The sequence below is a fragment of the Schistocerca nitens genome, chromosome 1 (genome assembly GCF_023898315.1).
Source record: "Schistocerca nitens isolate TAMUIC-IGC-003100 chromosome 1, iqSchNite1.1, whole genome shotgun sequence".
Taxonomy (NCBI): domain Eukaryota; kingdom Metazoa; phylum Arthropoda; class Insecta; order Orthoptera; family Acrididae; genus Schistocerca; species Schistocerca nitens.
The window spans coordinates 768686922-768710406 of record NC_064614.1 but is presented as its reverse complement, the minus strand read 5'-3'; the positions used below and the strand labels follow the sequence as shown (position 1 = coordinate 768710406).

At 43.3% G+C, this 23485-nt stretch overlaps 1 protein-coding gene across 1 annotated transcript in view; it reads left to right on the top strand.

Annotated features, from left to right (window-relative positions):
- The window catches only part of LOC126201928 (odorant receptor Or1-like), a 140582-nt gene that overhangs the window by 110633 nt on the left and 6464 nt on the right, over positions 1-23485 (top strand). Inside the window, exon 7 of the mRNA XM_049936826.1 lies at positions 18912-19211. Coding sequence (XP_049792783.1) covers positions 18912-19211 — 300 coding nt within the window. The remainder of the gene's footprint in view (positions 1-18911; positions 19212-23485) is intronic.

The following is a 23485-nucleotide window of genomic DNA, read 5'->3' as shown; positions in this document are numbered from 1 at the left end:
CAGTGTTCTAACCAGTTTTGTGTTCCACGGAGGATCAGATCCGTCGTTTGGTAATTTATTTGGCATAAATCTCTCAATTGATTGCCGACACCATTTCTTTGAATTCGAGCCATATCTGGTCTACACTTATATTATTAATTTGGAAGGGATGGAGATTGTCTCTCAGGAAGCTGTTAAGTGAATTTTTATCTGCTCTTTTGAATAGGTATATTTTTTGCTTATTTTTGGAGGATTTGGGGGTTACAATACTCAATCTCGCTACTACAACCCTGTGTTCACTAATCCCTTTATCCCTTTTGATGCTCGTTATTAACTCAGGATTATTTGTTGCTTAGAGGTCAAGTGTGTTTTCACAGCCGTTTACTATTCGCGTGGACTCATGAACTAACTGCTCGAAATAATTTTCAGAGAATGCGTTTAGCACAATTTCGGATGATATTTTATGCGTACCTCCGGAATTAAACATGTATTTTCGCTAACATATCGAGGGTACATTAAAGTCACCACCAACTATTATCGTATGAGACGGGTATGTGTTGCAATTAAACTCAAGTTTTCTTTGAACCTTTCAGCAACTGTATCATCTGAATTGGAAGGTCGGTAATAGGATCCTATTATTATTTTATTCCGTTTGCGAACAATGACCTCTGCCCATACTAATCCACAGGAAGTATCTACTTCAATTTCGCGACAAGATAAACTTCTTCTAACAGGAACAAACACGCCATCGCCAACCGTGTTTAGCCTATCCTTTCGGAACACCGTTAGGTTCTTCGCAAAAATTTCGGCTGAGCTTATATCCGGCTTTAGCCAGCTTATAGAGCCCTTTTTTTAGGTTAATCTATTTGTACAGCGAAGAAGAAGTAAAAAAAGCTGACTGAGCACATTCACTTGAAGAGAAACAGTCGATGTGCTAACTAAACAGTAACCTGAACAGATTATTATCAGACGTCATTTGTGTAAAACAACTTACTACCGGAAAACCGATATTTCAACAGTCTAACAAAACCGCTTCAAGTGTGAACAGGGCAGCAAAATATGAATTTTTTCCTCTTAATTTCTTTCGTGACAGTTTTCTAAAAAATTTAGTGTTCATCTTTCATAGCAGGAATTCTTTGCCGGCCGCGGTGGCCATCCGGTTCTAGGCGCTTCAGTCCGGAACCGCGCTGCTGCTACGGTCGCAGGTTCGAATCCTGCCTCGGGCATGGATGTGTTTGATGTCCTTAGGTTAGTTAGGTTTAAGTAGTTCTAAGTTCTAGGGGACTGATGACCTCAGATGTTAAGTCCCATAGTGCTCAGGGCAATTTGAACCATTTTTTTGGAATTCTTTTGTTTTGCTGTAATATGAATGGAAGTGAGTTCGAAATTCGTAGGTTATGTATGATGGACGTTAAATGCAAACATATTTTTTGTGTGTTTTGGTATGATGTGAACTATGAACTTATTTTAAGACGAGGCACTTTTTGATTCTGTTCCAATTAAAACTGTGTACTTTAGTGAATTGATGGAAGCAAAAGAGTTAACAATGTTATTGGCACTCGTAGTGATATGCGCAACGGCACATTGTAGCGTATGCAGTAGCAAGGCACAACATTTGGGATCTCGAAATCATCGAGCACTATTTTTTTTTCTTGTTTAAATCGTGTCTTAATGCTTTGGTTATCACTTCTAGCAGTGTCACAGAAACATTACTTACTTCTTTTTATAATAGGCGATATAAACCGTTCACTGAATCCGGGAAAGTAAATGTTGGTGGACAAACAGTATCGCCACTCGCCCAGGACGCATACATTCTTCGTGGAGAGAAGTACGCTTAGCGCGTACCTCGAAGCGTTATGTAGTCTGCTGATTTTTTTATGGAACGGCTTATTCTCGTTTCTCTAGTTAAGTGGCCAATCAACAACAGTAACAGCTAACCTTAGGAAGCAAGTATCAATTTCGTCTGAAATGTTTAATGTGTGCTCCATCGCGTGGCACTAGATTAGACAGATGAAGCCAGCATGTATAAGTGATGTGTCTCGGAAATTTTCCAATAAACGATACAGCTTTGGAAAAGCTCAGGGTATACTTTACAGCCTCAAATGAGGAATTTGAATTTGCTCTAGAAGGACCTTTCTTGTTTCCTTGAACTGCACGCGGTCCACGTGACTGAGAAAAATACCTTAAATAACGAAAGGGGCGCACAGTGTCTCGTGCTGGTGTTGCAGGACCGGGGACAGCCGACGCAGAAGCAGAAGGGTGCTCACCAGTGACCAGGAGAGGTATGTCACCACTCAGACTCGCCGCTTTATCTCCGGACCATCCGCGTCTCTGCGGATTTGTAGCACTCACCTGGGCGGACCATTCTTGCCAGGTTCGCCTTCAATAGGGCACATAAGTAAAACGATGACTATGAATTATGACTCATATTGTTACAGTGGCATATGAAATTCCGAGAATAAATGTTTTTCCTTTATGCAGAGGAATAACATCAGACAAAAATTGTTACATGCCAAATATTAACTAACCCTCAATATTTAGTTTGGAAAAGTAGATAACTTTTATGAACTATTGTCTTAATGAGACAGGATACCAACACTTGTAATTAAAGACTTGCTAAATGACCCTACTTGTCGCTAAGCTGTTCATCGTACTCGTAAAGCCGCGGGGAGCGGCCGCGCGGTCTGGGGCGCCTTGCCACGGTTCGCGCGGCTGCCCCCGTCGGAGGTTAGAGTCCTCCCTTGGGCATGAGTGTGTGTGTTGTCCTTAGCGTAAGTTAGTTCAAGCTAGATTAAGTAGTATGTATGCCTAGGGACCGACGACCTGAGCAATTTCGTTCCATAAGAAATTACCACAAATTCAAATTCGAATACTGGTAAAAGTTCTCGTATATCTGTTTCTTTATATTCGGCACTGGCTGCAGTTAGCCACGGCAATTCTTACAATCGTTGTCATTGGTTGTACAAAACTGAACGTTACTCTAGAAGATGTGTTAAAAATAATTGGCGCTGGAAGAAGCAGACTTCACAGTTGCGCTAACACGGCCATATACAGTTTCACAATGTACTTCTTCACCATCTCATAAAAGCGATTGTGCAGATCACAAGAGAACTAAATATTTAGAAATAATTTAACAGATTCTCATAGAAGCATTAAAAATGTCCAGTCTGCAGTGATACTCTAGCATCGAGTTCTCAAACACGTTAGATCAACTTTCAAACAGATAAAACAATATTTTTTTTCCGAACGAATAGAAGTTGATAAAATTATAAACATTACTTGCAACGTGAAGGTCCTTAAACTAAACCGTACGTTAGGAAGAGAAAAAAGGACCTCCCCCCTCTCATGTGATATGACGTAACGAGTGAGGGATGAGAGGCATACCTAATGGTCAGAAGCGATGTCAATCAATACTAACAAAACCAAATTGTCACGTCTATTGTCTACCAATTTCAAATAGAAATTCTAGCAACTTGCATCATCGAATAAATCATCCCAAAATCGCTCAGATTAAGGAAAGAAACGGAAGAACGCAGAATGGCTTGGTTTTATCTCAGTAGCTGTATAACAGAAGAAATATTTCAGTAGATCGTCGAAAGAAGGAAGTACAAAAATGTCCAGAGAAACTCAGAATGAGATTTTCACTCTGCAGCGGAGTGTGCGCTGATATGAAACTTCCTGGCAGATTAAAACTGTGTGCATGACCGAGACTCGAACTCAGGACCTTTGCCTTTCACGGGCAAGTGCTCTACTCATTGAGCTACCCAAGGACGACTCACGACCCGTCCTCACAGCTTTACTTCTGCCAGTACCTCGTCTCCTACCTTCCAAACTTTACAGAAGTTCTCCTGCGAACCTGCAGAACTAGCACTCCTGAAAGAAAGGATATTGCGGAGACATGGCTTAGCCACAGCCTGGGGTATGTTACCAGAATGAGATTTTCACTCTGCAGCGGAGTGGGCGCTGATGTGAAACTTTCTGGCAGATTAAAACTGTGTGCAGGACCGAGACTCGAACTCGGGACCTTTGCCTTTCGCGGGCAAGTGCTCTACCAACTGAGCTACCGAAGCACGACTCACGCCCCGTCCTCACAGCTTTACTTCTACCAGTACCTCGTCTCCTACCTTCCAAACTTTACAGAAGCTCTCGCAGGAGCTCGCAGGAGGTAGAAGTAAAGCTGTGAGGACAGGGCGTGAGTCGTGCTTGGGTAGCTCAGTTGGTAGAGCACTTGCCTGCGAAAGGCAAAGGTCCCGAGTTCGAGTCTCGGTCCGGCACACAGTTTTAATCTGCCAGGAAGTTTCATGTCCAGAGAAATTCAGTGATACAGAAAGACAAGTCACTTACGAATGTAATAAATAGGAAGTGCTGGGAAGCTAAGGCGAAATGACTGCATGAAAAATGTGATGAAATAGAAAAAGAAATGACTGTGGGAAAGACTGACTCTGCACACAGAAAAATCAAGACAACCTCTGATGAGATCGAAAGCAAAGGTGGTAACATTAATAGCGCAATGGGAGTTCAAATGTTAAATGCAGAGGAGACAGCGGATAGGTGAGCAGAGTACATTAAAGGCCTCTAGGAGGGGACGATTCGTCTGATGTGATAGAAGAATAACAGGAGTCGATTTAGAAAGGATGGGGAACCCAGCATTAGAATCAGAATGTAAGAGAGCTCTGGAAGACTTACGATCATATAAGGCAGAAGGAAGAATTTCTAAAATCATTGGGGGAAGCGGCAAGAAAATATTCACGATGGTGTGTAGAATGTATGAGACTGGCAATGTACCACACAATTCCAAAGAATACAAGAGTCGATAAGTGCGAGAATTATCACACAAAGTTTAACAGCTCACGCATCCAAGATTATGACAAGAATAATGTACAGAAGAATGGAAAAGAAAATTGAGGACGTGTTAGATGACGACTGATTTGGCTTTAGGAAAAGGAAAAGCAACCAGAGAGACAATTATAACGTTGTGGTTAATAATGGAAGCATGACTAAAGAAAATTCAAGATAATGTAAAATGGTGCAAGATATTCGAAATACTGAGAAAAATGGGGGTGATCTACAGAAAAATACAGGCGATGCACAAGAAGTACAAGAACCAAGAGGGAACAATAAGAGTGGGCGACCAAGAACGAAGTGCTCGGATTAAAAAGAATGTAAGTCTGTGATGGAGAGTCATTCGCCGCTGTTTTTCAGTTTGTACATCGAAGAGGCATTGACGGAAGTAAAAGAAAGGTACAAGAGTGGAATTAAAATGAGATGTGAAAGGATACCAATAATAAAATTCACTGATGACATTGTTAACCTTACTGAAAATGAAGAAGAATTATAGGATCTATTAAATGAAATTAACAGACGAATGAGTACAGAATATGGACTGAGAGTAAATCGGAGGAATACGAAAGTATTGAGAAGTCGTCGAAATGAGAAAACATCGCGATTGGGGACCATGGAGTAGTCAAAGTTAGGGTATTCTGCTATCTAGGCAGAAAAATAACTCATGATGGATGGAGGAAAGAGGACATGAAAAAGAGACAAGCACTGAAAAAAAGGGCAAGAGAAGTCTATTGGTATCAAACATAGGTATTAATCCGAGGAAGAATTTCTAAGAATGTACGTTTGGAGCACAGCACTGTGTGGCAGTGAAAAACCGGAAAAGAAGAGAATCGTGACATTTGAGATGTGGAGCTACAGAAGAACGTTGAAGGTTTAGTGGACTGATAAGGAATGAGGAGGCTCTCAGCAAAATTGCCAGGAAAAGGAATACACTCCTGGAAATGGAAAAAAGAACACATTGACACCGGTGTGTCAGACCCACCATACTTGCTCCGGACACTGCGAGAGGGCTGTACAAGCAATGATCACACGCACGGCACTGCGGACACACCAGGAACCGCGGTGTTGGCCGTCGAATGGCGCTAGCTGCGCAGCATTTGTGCACCGCCGCCGTCAGTGTCAGCCAGTTTGCCGTGGCATACGGAGCTCCATCGCAGTCTTTAACACTGGTAGCATGCCGCGACAGCGTGGACGTGAACCGTATGTGCAGTTGACGGACTTTGAGCGAGGGCATATAGTGGGCATGCGGGAGGCCGGGTGGACGTACCGCCGAGTTGCTCAACACGTGGGGCGTGAGGTCTCCACAGTACATCGATGTTGTCGCCAGTGGTCGGCGGAAGGTGCACGTGCCCGTCGACCTGGGACCGGACCGCAGCGACGCACGGATGCACGCCAAGACCGTAGGATCCTACGCAGTGCCGTAGGGGACCGCATCGCCCCTTCCCAGCAAATTAGGGACACTGTTGCTCCTGGGGTATCGGCGAGGACCATTCGCAACCGTCTCCATGAAGCTGGGCTACGGTCCCGCACACCGTTAGGCCGTCTTCCGCTCACGCCCCAACATCGTGCAGCCCGCCTCCAGTGGTGTCGCGACAGGCGTGAATGGAGGGACGAATGGAGACGTGTCGTCTTCCGCGATGAGAGTCGCTTCTGCCTTGGTGCCAATGATGGTCGTATGGGTGTTTGGCGCCGTGCAGGTGAGCGCCACAATCAGGACTGCATACGACCGAGGCACACAGGGCCAACACCCGGCATCATGGTGTGGGGAGCGATCTCCTACACTGGCCGTACACCACTGGTGATCGTCGAGGGGACACTGAATAGTGCACGGTACATCCAAACCGTCATCGAACCCATCGTTCTACCATTCCTAGACCGGCAAGGGAACTTGCTGTTCCAACAGGACAATGCACGTCCGCATGTATCCCGTGCCACCCAACGTGCTCTAGAAGGTGTAAGTCAACTACCCTGGCCAGCAAGATCTCCGGATCTGTCCCCCATTGAGCATGTTTGGGACTGGATGAAGCGTCGTCTCACGCGGTCTGCACGTCCGGCACGAACGCTAGTCCAACTGAGGCGCCAGGTGGAAATGGCATGGCAAGCCGTTCCACAGGACTACATCCAGCATCTCTACGATCGTCTCCATGGGAGAATAGCAGCCTGCATTGCTGCGAAAGGTGGATATACACTGTACTAGTGCCGACATTGTGCATGCTCTGTTGCCTGTGTCTATGTGCCTGTGGTTCTGTCAGTGTGATCATGTGATGTATCTGACCCCAGGAATGTGTCAATAAAGTTTCCCCTTCCTGGGACAATGAATTCACGGTGTTCTTATTTCAATTTCCAGGAGTGTATGTGGAAAGTGACAAGAAGAAAGTGCAGGATGATAGGACTTGTATTAATACACCAGGGAATAAGTTTCATGTATTAGAGGGAGCTGTCAGAGGGTAAAAACTATATTGGAGGACAGAGACTGGAATACATCTCTAGCAAATAAATGATGACGTAGGTTGCAAGTGCTACTATGAGATGAAGATATTGGGGCAAGAGAGGAATCTGTGGCGGGCTGCATAAAATCAGTCAGAATGCGATGAAAAAAAAGAAAAAAAAATATTGCGGAATTAGGCGATAGAAGTAACCGCAAATAGATGGTGCTCCCGAAAACAAATCAATGGGAGCTCATTAGCAGTAGTCCTTACTGCAAGTTCCTGTTCTCACATGGTACGAGAACGTGATTAACGTTTTAAATGTAGTGTGTGTGTGAATCAAGCATCGCCAGTCAGTTTATAATTTTTACACTTGTTTATCGTCGCATACCGGTTTCAAACCAGTCAACATTATCTTCAGGTAGGTAAATTCTTTTTTTCTTTGAATCACGTGCTATCGGGCTTGGCTAGTACGTGTATGGATGACCGTCCACTTTGCTGTTGGCAAGCGGGGTGCACTGAGCACTTGTGAGGTAAATTGAGGAACTACTTGACTGGGAAGTAGCGGCTCCGGTTCACGAAAACTGACAACGGCAGGGAGTGCGGTGTGCTGACCTACGCCCCTTCATATCCGCAACCAGTGCCGTCTATAGCCTGTGAATGACACGGCGGTCGGTCAGTACCGTAATGGTCTTCCGCGACCTGTTCGGACGTACTTCAGTCACTTAGTGTATGCCGTTTTGTGATTTATTCCCCGAAATCGACAACATTGTGTTGTAATTACGGCCAGTATGCGTTGAATTCAACTTCATACATATAACGTACACGTAAAGTGGAAAAAGTATCTGTGGCACAATCCTGTGACAGGGCTATTTTGGTCCGACTCTAGGTGGAGCACAACATTTCTTTGCCGCTGCTCTAGGACGGGGCGTGTGGCGAGCCCAACACACCAGCAACCATTCGATAGCAAACTGACTGGAGCTGTGGCCGTCATGGGAGAAAAAATGTCCCGTGTCCCTCACACTATACGCGATTGAACCCGGAACACCCAGAGCCGGAATCCACTAATCAACCCGAAAGACCACCGCTGCCTCAACTGCGTACACGCTATTTCTGTGCGAAGCTGCAGTGTAGCCAGGGTGTGGTCTTTCGGAAGGATTATGAAGTACACATAACAATCTGTAATTGCAAATCAGTTAATATGCTGCCAGTCAGAGTACAACCTTAACCGTCCGAAAAACAACGATGTTCATTCATACCGACCGATCGCCGTGTCATCCACAGGCTATAGACGTCACTGGTTGCGGGTATGGAGGGGCGTGAGGTCAGCACACCGCACTCCCAGCCGTTGTCAGTTTTCGTGAACCGGAGCCGCTACTTCCCAGTCAAGTAGCTCCTCAATTTACCTCACAAGAACTAAGTGCAACCCGCTTGCCAACAGCAAAGTGGACGCTCACCCATCTAAATGCTAGCCAAGCCCGACAGCACTTAACTTCGGTGATTTGCCGGGAACCCGTGTTGCCACTGCGGCGAGGCCGTTGACACACTGAGACCTGATATAAAATAAAAGGGAACTATACCAATAAACTAAGGTGATATATCTGATTATTCCGACTAGTTTGAAACCGATTATGGAACGAAAGTTAAATTTAAAAACCATACAGTGAACTAACGAAACTCGCAGTTGTTCTGTGGAAACTTCGGTAGCATCCTGTGACCTAGAACACAAAACAAGGCAAAAATCGACAGACCTTAAAAATTAACTCTGCTCGTGCCACAATATGAAATGAATGTTTACCATGAAATATCTCAAGGAAGCTACTGATGAATCGAATCCAGAAAAGGCTTCTTGTTTTGGCAATATTCATCTGGAATGTCATATTCACGTAAGGTTAAAAGTATGAAAAATAACTGGCTGAGTTCCTCACAAACCGGTTGGATATTGGAAACCTTTCCCCAGATTTGTAACGAAAAAGTTATTTCTCTCCTGAAACGTGGTAGACTCATCCTTGAGCAGGTGTCCACAGCCCAAATAGGCTACAGACGTAATGGCAACTACAGCGAGCACGTACTTTCTACCTCAAACATTCTGGGGTGAGATATAACGAAATATTTGAAGGTGTTGATTGATTGGTTGGTTGGTTATTTTGGGGGGATTGGACCAAACAGCGAGGTCATCTGTCCCAACGGATTAGGAAAGGATGGGGAAGTAAGTCGTCGTGCCATTTCAAAGGAACCATCCAGGCATTTTCCTCAAGCGATTTAGGGAAATCAAGGAACAGCTAAATTAGAATGGCCGGACGCGAGTTTGAACTGTCGTACTCCTGAATGCGTATATTTGTAGGTGTCGTTTTTGCTTTAATACAGCTCGAAAAGGATGGATTTCCTTCCAAACTAAACTACAGCTAGGCTTTTTGACAGAAACTTCCAAATTACTGTCAGTGAAAAAAAGGAAACGGTTTACTGCAAGTACCGTCATGAATTCACTGCTATTTCAGCCACCTACTTCATATACAAGGTGGTCAGAAACAGTCTGAAAAGCTTGTAAGGGTGTTGCAGGGTAAGATATGCTTTGAAATAAATGTAAAGAAAAAATTCGAAACGTTATGCCGTTTCCGAGTTACCTGGCATTGAAATTAGGCAATCAGGCCGCTGAGCGCGCAGTTGCCCGCCAAAGGCGGTGTCGCCAAACGTGTTCTTCGTTTTCCTAAAACCTAACAGGAGAACGATACAAAAATTGGATATTCGACGGTAGTAAGGACAGAGCCCGAGCCAAAGGCTGAGCGGTCTTGTGCACTAACACCTTAGCTATGCGAACAAGTGACTTTAATTGTATCTGGCGGGTTGCTTGAATTTGCCCGCGCATGGGCGTAACTGGCTACCTTCAATGCTACTTAAGTTATAAACGGCACAACGTATCGATTGTATTCTTATTTCTCAGCACATCCTACCTTGTAAAACCCTTAAGAGGTTTCCAGACAATCTCAGACCACCCTTTATATCACACATCACAAAGGAAGCCAAGTTGAAGACAATATTACGGAAAGGGAACAGAAAGTGGGTGGGGGGAGAGGTAGGATACAATACTGCGAGAGAATATGACAATTCAAAGAAAGCCCTAATTGGAACAAAGCACAAGTGGTAGGTGACATTCCTACAGAATTATTAAGACTCTTTAGAGAAGAGACCACGACAAAACTATTCAACCTGGTACGCAAGCTATATGAAACAGACAAAATAGAGTCATCCTCTAAGAAGAACGCAATAATTCCATTGCCAAGAAGGTAAATGTGACAGATTTGAACATTGCAGAAGATTCCCTTTAAAAAGTCGTGGTTGCAAAATACATTTACAGAGGAATGGAAAGACTGGTAAAAGCCAAGCTCAGGGAAGATCAGATTGGGTTCCGGAGAACTGTAGGAATACACGAGGCAAACTGATCTATACCTGTGTTAGATCAGAGATTGAAGAAAGGCAAAACTGCCTTTATAACATTTGAAGTATCACTTATTATAAAAACCCTGATTCCAACCCATTGCTACCAAGTTTGAAATTTGTCTTAAAGATGCGTACGGCATTCCATTGCTGCTTTGGATCACGTCCAAATGTCGTCGAAGGTGTTGAACGGTCTCTGGTGGTTCCAACATGTGCACGACAGCAAAACTTGCAGTCGCACTGCTCTCCAAAGAGGTCAGATCACGTTTAATGAGAATGTAGCGTCACAGTGTCCTTAGAGGATTGTTGAACTGTCCGGCGGAGTCAGCAGCGTTAAAGATTGTCATCGTGGTGCGAGCTGTCGTTTTCGATCACGAAAAATGTGGGAAAACACCTCAAGAAAAGGGTTGGTTTCGCTGACGTCCTTTATGTCACTCCATGAGGCATTTTCGTACCGGTTCTGAGAGGCGGTGTGCTTGGAATGTTTTCCTCGGCCACTCATAAGAAAACCGCATGATTTCAACTTCGTCGGTCGCGGTTCTGACCTCCATCACAGTGGCGTCAAATGAACGGGTGAAATGTGGGTAAAAGGGGCTGTGACGACATTCCCATCGTGTAACACGTCCACGAAGGCGTTGGGCAGAATTGTGGAGAAGTTTGGTGCCAATGTGACATCATTAAGGCACCTTGTACGTCTCGTGAACCTCCGAGCTGTGGCCTTTTTTCCGCAGGTGTGGACACCTTGCTGTCTCAAGCGTCGTCGAACCCGAGGCTGACATGGCAGGGCGCCACGCTTTTGTACCGTTACAGAGGAAGATTGTTCACACCTTTAGGTCAAACTTCAAACTTCAACGTCGCAACTGGTGGAAATTATGGGGTTTCGAAAAATTTATCCTTTAATTATGTTGTGCAGTATAGATTTAGAGAAAGCTTTTGCAGTGGTAACTGGAATACACATTTGGAAACTCTGAAGGTAGCAAGGATAAAATAAGGGCAGTGAAAGGTTATCTACAACTTTCGCAGAAACCAGAATGCAGTTGTAAGTGTCGAAGGACATGACAAGAAGCAGTAGTTAAGAAGGGACTGCTACAGGGTTGTAGCCTATTCCCGAAATTATTCAATCTGTACATTGAGAAAGAAATAAAGTAAACCAAGAAGAAATTTAGAAAGGGAATTAAAGTTCAGGGAGAAGAAATAAAAATTTGAAAGTTTTTCGATGGCATTGAACAGGGTAGTTGTAATTAAACTTTCGCTACTTGAGAGAGCCCTCATAAAAAAACGAGTGATCCTAGGACGATGAAACTTTGCGGAAACTTTTGTAAGGACATATGAAATAGAAATAACGAACAGCGAAAAAATACATTTTTATTTCCATATGAGAGGATTAAAATCTGATGATTTTGGTGGTTATGCTGTTTCGAAAGGTCGACAAATGATTCGGTTTGCTCCTGGGAGAGGGTGACGGCCAATTGCGCTACAAATTGTTGAAGAAGCTACTGTAGCCATGGCTGAGAATAATGGAGGCAATGTGCGATCTTCAAGCAGGGCACGAGTCGTGTCACAACAGTGGACATTCCATGGTCCACCGTTCAAAAAGTGCTGGGAACAATAATTGTGAAATGGTATCCGGATGAACTTCACATTATTCACCACGTGATGCAGACATTCGACTAGACTTTGCTCTCGCGTTTGTTGCAAGGGATGACATTGACGGAAAGGGCCTTGGAATATTTCGTGGGGCGATAAAGCACACTTTACGCTCACTGGGGCAGTGAACACTCAGAACTGTCGCACTTGGGAGTCGTCACCGCCAACGAACGTTCGTGAAGTTGTCCTGCACAGTGAGCGCATCACTGTGTGATGTGACTCCACGGAACAGTTAATGATTTGTCCATTTTTCTTTGAAGAACTCGAACCCCCAAGACCAAGGACATGCAGCGTGAACGTCTCATGTTATTGTGGTCTGCTTTGCCAACATGTGATCCTTGTTGTGCGTGACACGAGCTTTGTACTCAACTGTTTTGATGGACGATGGACTTCCACCTCACATTGCTCATGAGGTAACTAGGTTTCTCCATAACACATATGGAGAGAAACTGAATCATTGGCCGATCGTTCGAAGTGCGTAATCGCCAAGATCACCAGTTTTGAACCCTCTCATGTGGACATTAAAATGTGTTTCTTGGAATGGTTTATTCGTTATTTCTCTTCCGCATGTCCTTACAAATGTTTCCATTAAGTTTTATTGTCCTACGAGCACTCGTTTTTGTGGGGGTACTCTGAAGAATGACAGTTTAATTATAACCGGCCCTGTTTCTCTCTAGAAGATCGTCTGAAAGGATAGTTTCTTAAAAAGAGACAATAAGACGAATATCAGCAAAACTAAAAAGAAAAGCGGTATGGAATGTAGCTGAATTAAATAAGTAATGGTTAGGGAATTATATGAAGAAATGAGACAGTAAAAGTATTATGTAAGTCTTGGTATTTCGTCAGCAAAGTAACTGATGATCGCCATAAGCATCAGCATCCTGACAAGAGAGAACTGTTAACAACGGATATAAATTTATATGTTACGAAGCCTTTTCTGGCGTGTATACGTGTACAGAAGAGAAGAGTTCAGAAGCTTTTGAAATGTGGTACTACAGCAGAACGTTGAAGATTAGATAGGAAATCGAATAACTAATGAGAAAGGACTAAATAAAACTGGCAAAAAGGAATTTATGACACAAGTTGACTAAAACAAGAAAAACTCGTAATCGATCCAAATAGAGAAGATTTCATTTATGGTATTGATTTCAGAGGTTTTCGATCCTTAACGCCGGGCGGTCTAAGGCGCTTTGTCACGGTCCGTGCGGCTTCCCCAATCGGAGGTTCGAGTCCTTCCTCGGGCATGGGTGTGTGTGTGTTGTCCATAGCGTATGTTAGATTAAGTAGTGTGTAGGCTTAGGGACCGATGACCTCAGTAGTTTGGTTCCATAAGACCTTACCACAAATTTCCAATTTCCGATCCTTAACATAAACATACAAAAAAAAATTCGTTAGAGCAAAGGCGCAGCCAGTAGAACATCTTTGCCGACGGCCTTACCAGGTGTATTTACAGGAGGAACCCTTGCACGGGACAGAACTAATGCGCAAGGATTGAATTAGACTAAGCAGTATCCGAAGCCGTTTCGGAAGATGTGTGGGTACTTAAATAAGGGGCTTGGTTCAGACACCTTCCTGCAACTGGATGCGCCCCATTAAACTTTCAGCCACACTGTAAGGGATTATGCGTTTTAGTGGTATCGAGAGCGATGAAATGACGTCTTAGAAGTTACGCCAATAGCTTCTGAAGTAGAATCGCCTCTCCGTACCAATATTTTGAAAGTGTTTCGTTGTTTGAACTCTGTGTTCCAGTCTTACACATTTTTATATTCATTTTTTCTTCTGACGTGTCTAAAATATTCATTTTATACGTGTATATTCATATTGCCGTTTTTTAATGTATGCCATACGATACACAGTGACTGAAGTGGCTTTGCTAACGTACGGGACTGGGTTTGTTGGAACCATAATGACATTTCATCCTCTGTAAGCAATGACATCTGAAATGAGTTTTAAACTTTTATAAAAATCGACGACTGATTTCACAAGAAAACTTTTAAAAGCCCTACCATCCCCAGGATTGTTATTTTATGATGGAACTAATGTATAACTTTCGGATTAACCCAAGAAAATAAGTTTAAAACAGTGAGATGAGGATAGACTCACGCAAGTGTCGTGCACTTAGAAATGTCAACGGCTCTAATTTATTTATGAGACAGTTCCTTTTGTTTGTCAGTATTCTTCATCATCTTATCCATCTCTTCCTGTACTGCACCAATTCTTTCTAATCTGTATCTCAGAATTCCGTGTAAAATCCGTTTTACACAGTCTTTATTTGCTTGCCATTACAATTATTGCCCTCTTTCATTCTGTTCTGTAACAACTTATGTACTTTTGCAGTTGCCTCGCTAAACTATTACTTTTTTTTGCTAAGCATTTTATTTATAATTACATCACTCTTTCGTGCAGTTCACTTCTCCAATTCTCTATGTGGCAGTATCAGTATGTTGAACTGATGTCCGATACAGGCTGTGGACAGCGTACACTGACGAGTCAAACTGATGAATAGTGTGTATGTCCAGCTTTGGTCAATGGATGCAGTAGTACGTGCCATTGACCCTAGAAGTCGTTGGTAGTGCCAAATGTCTACGCACATGTCACTCAATTCTCGTGAATTACGCGTGGGTGGTTAATGAGCGGGGAGTTGGCGCCCAGTAGTGCTCCAGTTGTGTTCCATTGGATTCAGATCTGGGGAACTTGGTGGCCAAGACTTCAGCTTGAGTTCACCATCACGTTCCGCAAACCACTTAGCCCGTTTCTAGCATCGTGACTTGGACAGTTACGCTATTGGAAGATGCTTTCGCTGTCTTGGAAGACATCAGGCATGAAGGGCTACAGGTGGTCTGTAGTAATGTTAATTAGGTCCACAGCTGTCATGTCATGGTGCCTTCGGCTACTACCATAGGTCCCATCGGAAACCTTGGTGGATGTCCACAACAGTATAGTACTAACATCATCGGTCTCTGTCCATGAATCAGTGCATTTTTCGAGCATTGTTCGCGTGGAACACGGCGTATCGGAACACTACGATCGTCCAAAAAACGTGATTCATCCAATCATTTTCCACGCTCCACTCTTCGTAATCCTGTGCCGACTGCGGTCGTAACTGACGATGTAGATGGGACAAAATTGAAGCATGTAGGGTTGGTCTGCTGCAGAGATCCGTATTCAACAACGCCCGCTGAGCGGTCTGCTCCGAAGCACCACTACTGTGCTCTGTTGTCAGATCAGAAACTGTTCACCGCCTATTCTGCTTTACAAAGCGGGAAGCCTCCGTCCTCCACATTCTGTAATGAGGCATGGACGTCCAACACGTTGTTCCAGCTCGTGGTCCCACCGACCTTCAATCATTTTCCATAGACGGTCGCGACAGTAGTGCGCCAACACACGACCTAGTTCTCCGTTTCTGAAACGCTTGTTCCCAAGCGCCGGCTTGGGTGGCCGAGCGGTTCTAGGCGCTACAGTCTGGAACCGCGCGACCGCTTTGTCGCAGGTTCGAATCCTGCCTCGGGCATGGCTGTGTGTTATGTCCTTAGATTAGTTAGGTTTAAGTAGTTCTAAGTTCTAGGGGACTGATGACGTCAGAAGTGAAGTCCCATAGTGCTCAGAGCCATTTGAATCATTTTTTGTTCCCAAGCGACGGGCAACAAACTACCCTTAGTCAGAATAGCTTACGTCAGTGGAGTTCCTGTCTGCTGTCTCTAAAATGATTTCCCATTAGTGTCTGCTCTCTTACCGAATCATGTGCTGTGTAGGGCATGAGGCTACTTTTTTTTGTGATATCTTATGGGACTTAACTGCTAAGGTCATCAGTCCCTAAGCTTACACACTACTTAACCTAAATTATGCTAAGGACGAACACACACACCCATGCCCAAGGGAGGACTCGAACCTCCGCCGGGACCATCCACACAGTAGGCTACGTTTAACCTCGCAGTAAGTAGTGGCCATAATGTTCTCGTTCATCAGTGATCATTAGCGAAGTCCAAGGAAAACACGGATGCTACAACAGTGAAACCACAATGCTTTGGTTAGCACTGAGCATGTAGGTTGTAATGGTACTTGAAATACGTAACCATTACGGCACCTCAACTCAATCTCTCGATACCAGCAATATTCTACTGTATTTCTGTAAAGTAGTTAACATATTTCTGAGACAACATTCAGATTTTATTTCATTAATGTAGAGGTACTTTGATACATCGATATGTTTATGTTGCAACGATATTATTCTTATGTGTATTCTTTCTTTTGTCACTATGATCTTTGACGTGCTGTAAACGCTGCGCTAGTGCACACGATACTCCTTAAGCCTGTACTATAGTAAGTTGACGGGCTTCACCTTAAGAGAAAGGATTTTTGTGTAGACATTGACCGCGTGTACCTGAATGGAGGCAAATCAGACTTACACCCACTCAGTCATAACAATGATACGTCAAGCAAGTCCGCAATGCAACTACACGTCAGGACGGACAAGAAACAACACAGAAGATGTTACCAATTTGTTAATAATACGGTCGCCAGCCTAATTAGGCATTAACTGAGTTTCTTCCCTGTACAAGTTGATGTACGTTCGAGCATAACAACACGTAGTAACACTGCATAATATGGTAAATTTAAGAGCCAGAAAATCTACTGAACTGATAATTTCACTTTCTGTACCAATATGGATGAACCATAAATACACAACATTACGCTATAATGTTTACTACGAAACTTCGTACTGTCTATTAATCTGATTAAAATCGGGCATAGGTTACCCTAGAAATAGCACTTTCGAAACACACACACAATGTCAGTTTTGATAAATGTAAAACACTGATAAATTTTGGTTTTTGTATTGGCTTTAACTTTGCTGGTCTAATCAGTTTAGAACACTTCAGAATTCAAATGAATAAGAATGAGGGGGGGGGGGGGGTGGACCCTGAAACTGTTACGATCACTGTATTAAAATAATTAATTTATTGAGATCATCAAGCACTCAAAATTTCCACTATATGAGTTATTACTCTTTTTAGCTTATTTCCTGCTCATTTAATTACCATTATATCTGCCTCAAAATAATTAAACTTCATTACTAAATGAATTTCAAAATTATCTTCCCACTTTGTCAGACCTTTGTTATTTACCTATAGATTCATTAACTAAACAGTTCTTTAAACATCATTCTAACATAGCTAGGTCTGCAAGTAATTATTATTAACATAAACTTTAAATCTTCATCTCGGTACACTCGGATTGCACAACATATGGAAAGGACCCTGTCTAGGTTAGTAGTGAGGATAATTAAATGATAGGACAGTTCTGGTAAAATTTTTCAACCTGTTCGTATCGATGCGGCGGTTGGCGGGCGGCGAGATGGCGAGGCACAGTGCACACATACAATCACAGCAATGGCTCTTGATGTGTCGGCACTTTGCTTCTTCTTAGCGTCGCAATTCTTTTCCATTTAGTGCCTAAGGGATTTTGCCATGCTGTATAGGCGTCGGGACGGCACATCCGAGGCTCGATGAAACTACGTCTTCCAGGAGAGCCCCCTTGATCCAGAACGTGTGGCTCAGACCAATGGCCAACTCCGACTACTATTGCTGAGCCCGTAATGCCGTGCAGCGCCCGTGTGCATTTTCCCGCGCTCGCCTGCCATCCACCTTTTACCGCTCCGCTACAGACAGGGTATTCACCAGAGGTTTTGCATTCTACATATCCCAATACATTGCCTAAGTATGGACCAGACGCACAATTACAACTTCGATATCTTACAATAGTTTCAATGTTTCTTACATTTCAATTCTGGTATAACATTGCTTGAAATTTGACATAAATATTAATATTTACATTGAAAGTTGTTTATAGTTTCCTTAACATAATGGCATGAAACAAAAAAAGAAATGAAATCAGAACATCGATTACACTAATTTATCAAAAATCAGAAGAAAAAAATTATTATATGTACAATAGGACAACGTTGTTGTTGTTACAGTACTTGTAACTCTTGATTTTTGGGCGCGTAAGCAGTTAGTTGTTAGAGAGTCGGACCTTGAAAAAGTCAAGTATTGGACGTTATGTTGGAAAGACGCATAACGTAGTCAGCTTATAAAATGTGAACTTTATATCTTTTGTATTGTGAAGTGATGTTTTGTGTGTTACGTGATATAGCAACAAAAGCAATAAAAAGGAAGTGTAACTTAAATTCGGAGTGCTGATTACTTTTTCACATCACCATTGTCCTGCAAAAGTGTAATCTTCAAGAATGGTTTGTGAAACGCATCTACAAAACTTTTGAATATCGCAGAATAAAACCTAGGCCTCTTTGCATCCGATCTTGGAATCATCACCACCTAGATTTTCGACGATTGAGCCATGATTTTACAACGAGACCAGCGTGGGAAATACGAAAAGATGAGTGCCTAGTTTATTCATTATTACATAAAATAACTTTATTAACTGTGCTCTAATGACACCTGCCACATAATAACTTTGTTGTTACCCGAAAATGCAGTATTTAGCAGCGTGAGCAACACCACAATCATTATTAAAGACAGTCACCACACAATCATTGAGACTCTGTATGCTACTTGTTCCTAGCGCTTAGTGGTTCTGAAGACTGCGTGTCCCACAGCGGCAACCAGTATGGAACATCCCTCTGGGGACAGCGACTGGCTGGTGCGCCCCGGCGCCACCCTGCGCCGGCTGATGGGTCTCTGGCGGCCTCGAGGCCGGGCCGCCCGCCTCCTCAACCGACTGCTCGCCGGCATGACGCTCGCCTGCATCGCCATCCTGGTGCTGTGTGTGGCTCTCAAGCTGATTGCGGACCCTCCGGAAGAGCTGGAGCAGATCGCACTGTGCAGCCTCGTCGCTACTATCGGGGTTGGATTTTTCGTCAAGGTATACTATACAGACCACTTTTTTATTTACGCACGTGATGTGTTGCATGTAATACGTTGGGAGAAAGGAACTGGTTATCGGTACCGTGTGTAGAGAATTCTGATTGTTGGTACAAATACATAATTAGATGTGATTAAACCGACCATAATATGGATAGCTTTTGAGATCGTGACACAAGGTGGTCAGAGGTATCAGTTGACACTGTCAGATGTCGTTTGTCACCCTCTTTGTTACTCGTTGTGTCCTATTAATTTTTTTAGGTGTTTTGTGTACGCATTGATTTACGCGAACTGTTATAACTGAGCCGTGTGCGACTCGTGTTGATGTCATTCATAGATTGGCATCTTGTAATAGTAGCGATACTGGCTTTTTTTTTTCCTTAGAGTGTTCACTGGCGCCACTACGTTTGCTCGCCTTGTCTGTCCGTGAGTGGCAGCAGCAGCAGCGATTATCGATAGTCCGTACTGTGGTGCCATCTTTGGAGTATTTCCGGGTCGTCGTGTGTCGAGCAAGCCCCTACCACGCCGTAGCGGAGAAGCGAGGCAACTGTCCCCCAATTGAAGCAGCTGATCGCCGCCATTTGCAGGGATGAATCCTAGTACTAGGGTTGTGGTTTGAAGTATATGAGACGCAACAAGAGCAAATTGAAGCACAAATTAAGCACATGTTTGTTTAAAAAGTACTGAGTATTCCAGTCTATTTTAAAAGTATACTTAAATGAATGAAGTTTCCTAATTTCCGAAATACGCCTGCATAGAGACGTGAAATTTAAGAATGTAAGGCTCTTTCCTGACAAAGTGGAGCGAGTTTACATCGAGCTATTTGCATTAGATAATTACATGAAACTTTTAAAGTAGCAGACAGTACGATTATTATTTAATTCACATAATTTTCCTGTCAGTTACTGTTTGCTTTTTGCTGACTACTGTGTACATTTTGAACGCTTACTTTTGTTTAGCACAGTATTGTCTACACTCTAATATTGGTATGAGTAATTGTAATAACCCATATCACTTTAAATACCGTTGGAATTTCATTCACACATTAATTTTTTAACACTGATAGCACCTCTGAAAGTGGTTCAGTTTGCAACATTTGATCAAATATTTGACCATTGACGAAGTATAATCACCACCTGGCAACACATGTTAAGTATCTAAACGCAATTATTCGACCTACCTCTGATTCGTACTTAATATATATTTGATTAAAAATCTAAATACCTATCATGTGCCTAGTTCTTCATTCAGTTCAACTTAGTACGTTAACCCTCTTAGTATTTTTAGTAATTTATGTGCAAATACAATATAAGTACTTGACATGCAACAAAGTACCTTTGTCTGTAATCTAACACTGCAATTTTTTCCCTATGTAACTTGCAATTTTTGTAGCAGAAAGTTTATTAGATACAGTATAAGGCATAAATATAGACATCAGGTTAGGCTATAGAACAATCTACTGTCACCTACATTTAGCATATGCATTAACTGGCTTTACAAACACTATACCTTTTCAAATGAGTTGGAAATCCAAATACTGTCGATATAGCATCGTCCTTCAGTTGAATTCTATTTACATAATTTTCCATACATAATTTTCAAAATGAAGAGAGCTCAGCAAATGATTTGCTGTCGGTTGGAAGTTCTCTCTCCGAGTAGCAACAATCCATTTCCCATTTAGAAAATCGTTTGTAAGGGGAATTCTAAACAAAAACAAACGATCATGATGTATTATTTCTCCATGAAAATACTATATACAAGTAATAGAAAGTAACAAACAACCAGAAATGACTGACCTGTGAAATGTAACATTGTTTCTGTCTTCGTCTTTGCTTCCATTCTTACTGTTACAATTAAAAGCAGCACACGAACGAACCATGTTTACGCACTGTTTCCTTGCAAATGGCGGCTTATGTCACGTTCAATGTGAGGACGCGACACTAGCCCCAATGCGCGGTCTAGTTTTTATTTAGTAAGTCTATGGTGTCGAGGGAGTTGAGTTGTGACGGAGCTGCAGTGAGGGCCTGACAGCCAATCCTCGCCCGACCGCTGGCGGCACACAGCACTGTCCGACGGAAGGATGTGGTCGCGAGAGTGCACGACCTCGTCAAGGACACGATTCAGCGAGTTTTAGTCGAATGGGCCGTGATATTCGAGTAGTGCAACTTTCACCTGTGTGTGTGTGGGTGTGTCCGCCCGTCGCACTGCCCTCATGGCAATAAGTTGTCAGTTGACGATTTATACTGGGATCTTTTCCGTGCCTGACTTGAGTGGGGACGACCGTTGGTTGGTCGTTCGGTCGGTCGTCGCAGCGGACGACGTGCGTTTGGTTTTCCGACCGCTTCTGGCTTCTCTGTGTTTGTGCCGACTTATAATTCGTCTGTGTTGTTGCACAGTGACTGGTTTTAGTATTGTGAGTTGTTGGTGGAATTGTTTTCCCGCATCTGTGTGTATCTTGTGGTTTTGAATGAGCAGTTATATTAATGCTGTCTGCGTGCTGGATTTGGTGAGTAGTTGCGAACGGACGTCAGTTCGGCTTTGGACGGAGCAGCGAGGAGGCCCGCAGCACGTGGGCAGGCTGGGACCACTGGTGACGTGCAGACACTGTCGGACCGGGGGTCTGTAGCCGACGACCGAACCCAGGACGTTTGAAGTTGAGTGAATCGTGTCCAGTACTGAAACCTCCGCTGTTTGAAATATCGCCGTTGTTTGCGTGTTGCTGCTCCCAGGATCGGTGAGACCAACCGCAACAAGTGGGGTCTGTCAGGTTGGCGGAAGCTATTAGCCGCCCTCTACTCCTTGATGTTGGTTTGGATTTAGTATTATTCTTATTACTGAAGTGCAACCAGCGGTATTTTCTGCCTTGTGGCCGCTAACTCCCCAGTTACCTGCCCTGGAGGTTTGTGTACTTTTCTGGCAGTGTACTTTTTCTCGTTGTGTTGATGCTGTCCGACACGGCGTGTAGTTCGACAGCCTCTTGAATTGTACGGGGAATATGTTTTTGGGAGGTCTACCTTAATTCTAGTATTTCCTTCGGCCTTGGGTGTCTTTCTGAAGACGTGGTGCTGTCCGTCTCTTTGCCCTTGCCAAAAAAATATTCCATCGTTGTACTGGTGATCGGACGTTAAGCGGATTGGTTAATCGGTCTGTCAGCGCTTAAGCTACTCCTTGTGTGAGTTGCCATTCTGTTACGTGAATAAAACTCTTGGCTGCCTGTGTCACCGCGCCGGCCGTTGTGGCCTAGCGGTTCTAGGCGCTTCATTCTGGCACCGCGCGACCGCTACGGTCGCAGGTTCGAATCCTGCCTCGTGCATAGATGTGTGTGATGTCCTTAGGTTAGTTAGGTTTAAGTACTAAGTTCTAGGGGACTGATGACCTCAGATGTTAGGTCCCATAGTGCTCAGAGCCATTTGAACCACTTTTTGTCTCACCGCTTAGACAGCTGTTGTCTTCCTCAGGTCGATCCAGGGAGCACTGTCTGTGGATCTCTCCGTCTTATTTGGACAAGTTGTCATAACTGTTTAAAATTTACCCTGATGTTTTAAAATGTTATTGCCTTCCCCACTTGTAATCCCGGTCTTCAGCCGTTAATTGTTTGTAACACTGCTTGTGGCCTTCAGCCGACAAATTATTTTCAATTTTCTCTTAATAACGCCTGCAGCCGTCACTATAGACTGTTACAATTCATTAAGGTTATTTTAAAAATCTTTTAGTATTTTAAAATGCAACTGCCTTCCTTGTAATTCAGGCCTTCAGCCGTTTAGTATTCTGAAAATTGCTTGTGGTCTTCAGCCCCCAATAATTTTGAATCCTTTCTTAGTCAGGCCTACAGCCGTTGATTGTGTGTAACAGCGCTTGTGGCCTTCGGCCGACAATAACTTGCAATTCTTCCAACAGGGCTTTCAGTCGCCAGTGTAGTAAAATCTTTAAAACTGATTTTTGAGAGTTTTGTTTTTTAAAAATAAAGTGTATGTGTTTTCTGTGCAACCAACGATAACTAATTAGGCCCCGTCCACACCTTTCCTGCTTTCCCTTAATCCTACGTCTCAATAACTTTCCTAATTTTCGTTGTGAATTTACCTGCTAAGCAGCAAAGAATATAATTAATGAGTAGCTGCTCCAGTCGCTAATATGTGCATTTAGTCAATGACAGTTTCGGCTTTTACACATAAGTCATTTTCTAGTGGATATGAAAAGTATGCTGTGGCTAATAAACATAAAATCGAAAGAATACTTGACGTTGCCCGCAGCACAATTTTGAGGTCCATTAGGAAA